The sequence below is a fragment of the Parasteatoda tepidariorum genome, chromosome 10, assembly GCF_043381705.1.
Source record: "Parasteatoda tepidariorum isolate YZ-2023 chromosome 10, CAS_Ptep_4.0, whole genome shotgun sequence".
NCBI classification, from domain to species: domain Eukaryota; kingdom Metazoa; phylum Arthropoda; class Arachnida; order Araneae; family Theridiidae; genus Parasteatoda; species Parasteatoda tepidariorum.
Genome location: NC_092213.1, coordinates 11723128 through 11732440, shown reverse-complemented (window position 1 = coordinate 11732440; position 9313 = coordinate 11723128). Strand labels below are relative to the sequence as shown.

At 32.8% G+C, this 9313-nt stretch overlaps 1 protein-coding gene across 1 annotated transcript; it reads right to left on the bottom strand.

Annotated features, from left to right (window-relative positions):
• Positions 1-4318: 4318 nt before the first annotated feature.
• LOC139426804 (uncharacterized) lies at positions 4319-8938 on the bottom strand. The gene is made up of 2 exons (XM_071186883.1): positions 8808-8938; positions 4319-4499 (listed from the first exon to the last, which is right to left on the bottom strand). The coding sequence occupies exons 1-2, from the start codon at positions 8936-8938 to the stop codon at positions 4319-4321; spliced, it is 312 nt and encodes a 103-aa protein (XP_071042984.1).
• Between the last annotated feature and the right edge of the window lie 375 nt (positions 8939-9313).

Sequence of the window (9313 nt, the reverse complement as noted above, 5' to 3'; positions counted from 1 at the left end):
TGTACGCCAGTTATTGTAAAAACATATTCAAACTCTTAATTTGCATTTTATATAAGATTTATGTTAAAATTAACTTGCAAATACAGTAATTGAAGTAATTCGAATGCATACTTATCAATACACACTTACATACTTATTGATATAAGTTAAATACACATTACTATACTAATTAATGAAACATTTAGGCACAATAGCTTATAATGACTTCCTGAAGTTTTCTTTCCACTTTTAGCATTAGAATTGCATAGAAATTATAGAAACCAAATTCAATTATGTGTCATGAGAAAATTCAACCACTACAGTACAGAGCAAAAACATTGACGCATCTTTGAGATCTTTAAATGTCTTCTTTCCCGCTTTTTCAAGTTTATTTTTAGTTTTTTCCTTAAATTTTTTATGGGACTGAGATCAGGGAATGAAGCAGGCCACTTTAAAATGTATGTTCCATTATCATCCAGTCGTTTTGTGGTTTGTCTTGAAGTGTGAGAACTAGTATTGTTTTGCTGTAACAGAAAGCCGTCAGGTAAAGGGTTTCCATTGTGGGAAGGCTGGAAAAATAAACAACTTAAAAAATAAAAATGCTGTTGCCAGCCATAGAATTTTTTGAAAGTTAACTTAGAGATGACAAACAAAACGATGTTAACAAAATGACGTAGAAAGCGCAACTAGATCAAAATTATACAAGCGCAACTAGATCAAAATTATGATACCTGATCGCTTGACGTAACAGATAGCATCGTCTTTAGTGCACTCTGACTACAACATGAGTTTGTATCGTCAAAAAGAGCTCTCTAAATAAGAGTCTCTCACAAATATTTTGAATACATTTTAATCTACTCGTTTGTTTTGTTAAATTTTGTGTTTCGATATTTTTTTGTGTTTCCTTATTTGACTTTTCGGTTTTCGGTGCAGATTTTTGCCTGCCGTTGGGAGAGGTTTTAATAATCTCTCCAAAAGGTTTTCGACACTAAATCTGTGGAAAAAATTACGTGCCTCCCAAAACTGGTCATAAATGGAGATGGTCGCTACATAGAGGTGGCCTTTCCTGGAGGTTTCACTGTATATCTTTAAACAAAAAATATTGATTTATATTGAGTAAATAAGTTCAGTAGTTTAGTTCCCTTATAATATCCTTTGTATACAAAATAAAATGGGTGACAAGAATATTAAAAAAGTAAAACTTTAAAAATTTCAATTATTTTGCTCAGTACTAGAATACAATAATCAAAGTAAGTTTCACATGCTTCAATAAATTTTCACGTTTTTTCAACTCATATTTTTGGTTCTTATTGCCTGCCACTTTTCACGCTTTATCGTCATCAACCCTGCTATATGCTATTGCAAGCAATTCTTTCTAACCTAGTTTTAAAGAATAAACGAATCCTTCTAAACTAATTCAAAAGTAGCATTTAGTTTTTAGTTACTTGGTAAAATCTTAGTCCTTATGATAAAAAAGTAAAAAATTTATTTATCATTTATTTTTAAATATTCTTTAAGAATAATTTGATGGAAAAACAAGGCCGTTAGTACAAGTTAATAATGGAAATACAAGTTAAGTAAGGGCCGTTTTGTTGTGTACACTAATAGGGGACGCATGCGTCGCAACTAGTGCTTACATCGCGTTCAGACATTCCTTAGGAACAACTGTGCTCTGTTACAGTTGTAGGTAACCTGTACTGTCAATTCTGTGTCTTTAATATGTTCAAGTTTAACAAATCGCTCGCCGCGTATGAGGTACTGTCAGTGATGTGTTTTTAGTCTGCAAAAAAAACCTGTTTACTGCATACATTCACCGGAAGATTTTTGAAGTTTACGAAACTTTCTTACTGGCATGCTGACAGAAAATTTTGCTACTCCATGACAATAATTCACTCCACTGTTCAGTCCCGAGCTTTATTGGACTCTTTTGGCTGGGGAGTTTTGGACCACCCTCAATACAGCCCAGACCTTGCGCTAAGTGACTTTCATCTTTCAAACATCATTTTGGGGGCAACCAGTACAACGATGACGAAGAGGTGAAAACGGTCGTGACCTCTTGGTTACAGGAGCAGAGGCGGCAAGTTACTATAAAGAGGTTATTATAAGTCTAGTTGTAAGGTATGATAAGTGTTTAAGTAAATATGTTTCTAGAATCAAAAAAAAAATTGGTTTCATGAAAATTTTGTTTTGCTTGGTTTTTATTTTGAAACGGCTCTTACTTGAAAACATCCCTAGTAATAAATTTTTACCATGGAATAATTTCCATTTACACTTATAGTTATGAATATATATCTTTACAATGTTTTTTTTAAATTTATTTCGCCAAATGAACGATAATCCGAATTCAGTTTAAAGAATCACGTCTTTGGTAAGGATATGTGCACAGATACTGTTTGCTAAGCTTGCGTTCATGAAACTTAAAGAATAGTAATAATTCTCCAGAGTTAGAATTCTAATTCAGTAAATGATTATCGCTAGCTTCAAAAAATTCTTGTAAAATCCAACATTATACAGGAGCTTCGGAATTTGCTTACCAGTATTTAAAGTTGAAAAAGATTTGTTGCTTGCCAAAAATGACTGATTTCCCCACCAAAGATGACCCTTGTTTAGACCATGCCGATTTTTCACAACATTGTCCTTACAATTATACTTGAATAAAAATGTTGCTGATATACTCGATTTGTTTTTCTTCGGGATATTGCAAGAATTGAGGAGACCGAATTTTCGATACACACTAATTTTCATTACTTTACCGATATTTCATAATCGTCGTTAAACAGCCGATCACAATTCTTGTGGGTTTACGACTACTGATGTTCAATTCCGTAGCCTTGTAATTTTGAACCCAATCCAGAATACAAAGAAACTCCTAGATCAAGTATTGGGAGAAATTTGCCTTCGTGGAGGACTTTTTGAGAGAACTAACCCGCATTTCCGTTACATGGAGTGGAAAACCACGAAAACCTCCCACGGTCAGCCTTATGGCAAGGGAACTCTAACCCATGATCTGTCTACCACTGAGGATACTTCACGTCAGCACTATGGTCTGTGTAATCCGGATGTGAAATTCGTATCGACCAGCCGTCGTTGGGATTTGAACCCGGTTCACCTCATTGGAAGATGAACGCTCAATCCCTTGAGCCATCACGGCTCTGGCCTATATTTTAACAAAACTCATTTCGTGATTTCGAACTAATTTCGTCATTTAGAGTTTCATATTTGGAATAATCCAGCTCTCTGCACCAACCATCGTCAATTTGCAATAGCCGGGCTAATTTGCAAAGTCAACAATTTTTTTCTTTCTAGCCTGACCCTTTTTAGGTGTTTTAATAATATTCCACTTTTGGGAGGTGGTAAAAAAACTCCATATTATTAACCCAAGTAATACCTAGCTGATTGTAATAGTAGATAATATTGGTATTGTGATAATAGATACCAAACGATACTAACATAAATACTTACCTAATATAAGTAAGTGGTTTACAGTCTGACAGAGCGAAGTTCTATCATTTTTTAATGATCCCCCATATCTTTATGCTATTTAAAAAAATATGTCATTCATTGCTTATTTAGCCTGATTAATATTAGGCAAATTTGCAACAAGCCCATGACAGTGAAGGCTTTTTTAACTAACCATATAATATTTATGTAATCCTAAAAAAATTCAATCCAATTTATTGATTTTGGCACAATTGACTAATGGCATATAGGCTAATTTTAATAAGCTTAAAAATAACAGACTTAATTAGAAAATACTCAAAGCTTTTTCCAATTAACCTGGTGCATTTCAAAATAGCAGGGTTATTTGCATTCAAGTATTTTAAGCGATTTGGCGATCTAACCAATATATATATGAAAATAAACCAAGGACTAATTGCATAACTGTGAACAAAAGTTACTGTAAAACGAACATGACATTAATAAAAACAAAGAATATGGTAGTCAAAAACAGAGTTTCAAAAAAATTCAACGAGGTTTGTCGCCAAACCAAGGGTCATCAGATTCAACACTCAACTGACATCTCAGCTGACTTCTCACTTGTTTAACATTTGAACTTTAAACAATCAAATAAATTATAATCATAACTAATAATTACAGTTATTATAAAAGTAACAAAAACAAAAAATTCGCCATAGGGGAAGAAAGACGCTCCTCTTTTATAATAAATTTAAATGCAGTTCAATTTCACATAACTTGACAATATTGTTGCAAAGAAAAAACTAATGACAGTCAATTTAATTGGCATCGTTTCGGTTGATCGGAAGCTTAAAAAGTCACAACAGGTTTTACGCATTTGATTGATATCGATTTTCAGCAGTTTGAATTTTAATGCATGCTTTTATTTCTTATCTTTCTTTTCGATGGTTTGCGTCTTCTCTTCTTTACTTGGCTTATCGGAAGATGTTCCTTCATCTTTTTTTTTTACGTCTTCTTTAGTTGATGTGCCTTCATCTTGTGTTTTCTCTTGCGCTTTCTTCATCTTTTTGTGTCCCTTTTTCCTTCGTTGACAATTTCTTTGCCTGAATTTGGTACGAAGTTTATAATAAGTAATCAATTCCACAGGAGAAATTTAAATGTTTTTGGTTTTCAATACAAATAGAATTTGACTTCGTAAAGTCAAAGCTGAACTAGATTAGTAGCTTAACTGTTGCAATCGAGTTAAGCTTGGTAAAACCTATTTGGCAATTTTCATTAAACAGCCCAGCGGTGTAGCAACTTCCTAAAGAGTGACAAGGCTATTAACTGAACAAGATACAATGGGATAAATGCAAGTGACGTAGTGGGGATATATCGATCCTGCTAGAGCCCCTGAATTAGGCTTGTCTTACTCAAAATGGAATGAAAAGAACAGTTGTCAACATAAACAAATTAGACGTTTAAACTAAGGCTCCTATACTAAGATTCTAATACAGGGGCTCTAGAGCCCCTGAATAGTATAGGAGCCTTAGATCCTGCTGGGTTGTTGAAACGTAGCATTAGTTTACGTTTGCAACTCTTATTTTCATTCTATTTCGTGTAAGCCAAAATCGTCAATTATCAATTTTCTTAACTGGCACATTCCATATTCTTACACAAAGACTCTTTCATAAAAATTTAAATTCGTTAATTATTTCTTACTTAACATAAACAGATAAATTGTGCATCGAAGTTGCCAGGTACACAAAATAAGAAAATCACAAATACCCACACATGTGACCTATGACAACAGCTCCAGCTGATCATTTATAAGCAAAATGGCTTGTTAAAGTTGAGTTAAGTTTCACCACATAAGTTGGAATGTTAATTAACGTGAAGTAATTAAATACAGTGCCACAGATTTATTATTTGTTTATGTATTTTTTTGTAACCGAGATATATTTTTGTTATATGTACCTGGTAATTTCGATGCATAATTTGTTTGTTTATGTTCCTCATGGTTTCGCGTCTGTCCTTGTGTCAAATAAGAAATGTATAGTGAAAGAATTTAAATCTTCGTGAAAGAATCTTTGAGAAAGAATATAATTTGTGCCTCTTTATGACGACTTCGCTTACTCAAAATAGAATGGAGAGAACAGTTGCTAACGTAAACAAATGCCACGTTTCAAAAACCAATTATGATGCCTGTCATTTGCAGGTGTCATATTGCACGAAGTATGCATGTTTGTTAATCGACTGAAAGTTACAAAGAGCAATTCTCATTGGCTGAGAATTCGAAGAAAAAAAATTCTTCTCCACCGTAAATAACGAAAAAAAATTTTTATTCTACAGTAAATAACGAAAAAAAAATTCTATTCGACTGTGTAAATTACAAAAAGTTAAAAAAAAATACGTTCTATTCTACTACGAATTATAAGGGGAAAAAGACGTTCTAGTTTGTTGCGAATTCCAAAAAATAAAAAAATGCTTTACACAAATGTGAATAGTTAAAAAAAACTTTCTATTCAACTGAGAATTGAAAAAAAAATCGTTCTATTCGATTGAGAATTACAAAAAATGTCTTTTTCGACTATGAATTCCTATAAAGAACATTCTATTAGCAAACTGATATTTTTTTTAAAAATTCTCTTCTTAATGAAAACTGAAGTCTATGAAAATATCTAGCATTGATTTGCCATTTTATATTTTAAAGCACAAATCTACAAGCTGTCAAAATGATTATTTTTTTCCTACTTCTTTTATTTAAAAAAAATTTGATATTACCACAAAATGTACAAAACGCGGCACTTGTTAAGTGGATACGTAAGCTTCATATGGATCTCTACAGCTAATACATCCGTCATCCATTAAAGATTATATCCATTTCTGTTTTCAGCAAGCCCATTTGCTAGATTCACCAGAAAACACCAAGAAATTTTCAAACAAACAGGGCCCCAGATGTTATGTATACATTGGACAACGTTAGAGATTATGTCGTTCACTTTTAGATGTGTACCGCTATCGCCACCTCAGATTGCTGGAAACCAAAATAAATCTATCTTCGACTTTAGAAAAGTCGATATTGCTGTCTTGATAAAATTAAATGATTAGGAAGTCTGTGTTTCAACAACAATAAATCTGTAATTATAAATCAGCCTCATTACAAAAAATTTAACTTACTTTATGTAAAGGCAAGTTAGACAAAATTAAGTGCTTAAATTTTTTTTTTAAGAAGCACCATGAATAAATTTGCCTACATTTTAATTTGAATGACAAATTAATCCTTCAGCTACAAAAATAAAAAATTTTTAATGAAAAAAAAACATTTTTTTTGAGAGTTTAAAATTATTAGTTATTTTTCGTAACTGTCAGGAAAAATTAGTCATTTTTTGGAAGTATGTCAGTATCCGGTTTTATCCGGGAAAACCAAGTTCTTAATTTTTTTCTTACGAATAAAATTGCTCAAATTTTAATTTGAATGATAAACTAGCGCTTTAGCTCCAACTACTTAATGAAAAAAAATATTAATTTTGATTAAAAATTTATTATTTTGGAGTGTATGCCAGTATCCGGTATTATCCTACATCGTCGGATATCGATTGGTATTATCGATGATCGCGATACTGACGTATTCGATATACCGACTATCATCGGTAGTCGGTATCTACTCGGTATATTTGACATTTCTCCTGCGTGTTGGCGCACTTGGCTACATGGTTTTTCAGTAAAAATACATTTTTGTGACTGATTTTATAACTATCGATAGCACAATCTAATTTGCATATTTTAGATAAATTTTTTGAACTTTTAAAATTACCTTTTACGTGAAATTCCACTGAATCAAAATTTCATTGTTTTGAGCTCTAATATACACAAGAATATACAACGTGTTCCAAAATTCTCTTTACAACTTCAAAAATTCATAACTTTGAAAATAAACAAGATATTTATATTCTGTCTTTTGCATGTATTACTGCAACTAATAAAGTTTTGTTTAGTACACATCAACATGCGCACCATTGGTGGCCCTAAGCACTTCCAGTCTGTAATCAATTTCAAGCCAGGTGATGTAAAGATAATTTTGGAACACCCTGTACAAAAAAAGTCAGATTATATCAATCGATGTATTTCACCTAATCCCGATTGTGCTATGTACTAGGACTGGTGCAAGTACATTCAGCTATTTTATTTATTTATTTATTTTTATTCAAATAAAAAATAAAAAGTTTAATAAAAAGTTTAATTTACTTGAATTACATTGGTGACTTTATTGCCTGCGATGGCGAAATGGTTAAGTACCATTCTAAGCTATGAAACTTGTACAGAATACTAGTACTATTTTTGAAAATAGGTAGGAACATCGGGTTATATTTACATTATTCAAGTCGCGGTGGCTCGAGCGATAGAGAGTTCGACTTCCAATGAGGTGATGCCGGTTCGAATGGCAGCGATAACTGGTTGATTCGAATTCCGCACACGACTCGCATCTACCACAGTACTGACGTAAAATATCCTCAGTTGTAAACGGATCATGGGTTAGAGTCCCCTTGTCGTCAGGTTAACCATGGGTGGTTTTCGCGATTTTCCTCTCCTTGTGACGCAAATGTGAGTTGGTTTCACCAAAAAGTCCTCCGCGAAAGTAAATTTCTCTCAATACTTGATCCAGGAGTTCCTGACTGATCAACATTATTTCGATGGAACCCAAACTTTATCACTAGAGTATATTAAAACAGTTGTGAGCTGCCGGGATAGCCCTGTTGGCCGGACGTTGAACTCGTGCTCGTGAAAACAGGAGTTCGAATCCAGCCGGCCGAAGAATCCCAGTGTATTAAATAGTGACTGGTGCATGTTAAATCTGTCCGGTTCAAAGTGCTCTAAGGTCCTATAACAAATCAATAACTCTTGGGGTACTAAATTGGAGACTGATGGTTCTCTGCTTTTGGTCAAAATTACGATCTGTGGATGAATGGATGTATGAATGGGTCCGTCCTGTAAACAGGCTGTGACGTAAGTGTGTGGCTGATGATGCCACTGAAAAACAAGAAATGCACCCTCTGTCTTACATTCGCTTGGTTTTACGAAGCAGGTTTGCTGGTATTGGAAAGTGCCATTAGAAACAAACACAAATTATTGGTAAATAATATATTTCAGTTGACTTGGTCCTATTTAAAATTAGAACTACGTAAAAAAATTAACACAACTGAAGTAAACACAACTGAAATTGAAATTTATGATAGCAGTGTAAAGACACTATGTCTAGTCATATTTTTATAATAAATTTATTCCAAGTAAAGCATCAAATAATTTTGCAGCGCCATCAAGTTCCAAAGACAATAAGTTTAATTGACATCGCTTTAAAAAGTTACGTTAGTCAGGAGTTAGTATTTTAACACAAACCGGTAATAATACCATGTTCTTATTTTTTTTCTTGCTTGATGTGAGTTTGGGTTTTCTTTTCATCGCTTGCCTTATCTGGATCGGTTCCTTCATCTTTTGTATCTTTTACAGTCTCCGTCTCTTCATCTTCTGTCAATTTAGCCTTTTCGGTTTTTGTCACATTCATTTTTTATTATATCCTTTTTCTTAAACTTAATTTAGTTAAAATTAACTCTATAATAGAATTTTCCCAAACAGCAGACGGAACTCTTAGACTTCTGATATATGATAAAACAATTTTACAAAAGAAATTTAAATGTTGTTACTATTCTGCAACAATATTTTTTTTAAAAAATTACATTCTCCGTGTGAAATCGATTTAATTAGATTCTTAAGTGGTCCTTCAATATGGTGGACTCTTATTAGTGACAAGGTGCTTAACTGAACAAAAAACTTGAATGTTCCTCTTTATAGTTAACCCTAATACCTATTAGTTTTAGAATTAAAATTTTGCTAATTTATTTCTGTGTGTGCCTCGGAATAAATAATTATTTTTATTTTC

What these genes read in the sequence shown, in the direction of transcription:
- LOC139426804 (XM_071186883.1), bottom strand. Translation starts at nt 8,938, where the DNA reads ATGAATGTGACAAAAACCGAAAAGGCTAAATTGACAGAAGATGAAGAG. An exon ending in AAAACCCAAACTCACATCAA is followed by an intron (nt 4,500 to 8,807) that starts GCAAGAAAAAAA and finishes TACCAAATTCAG; the next exon opens with GCAAAGAAATTGTCAACGAA.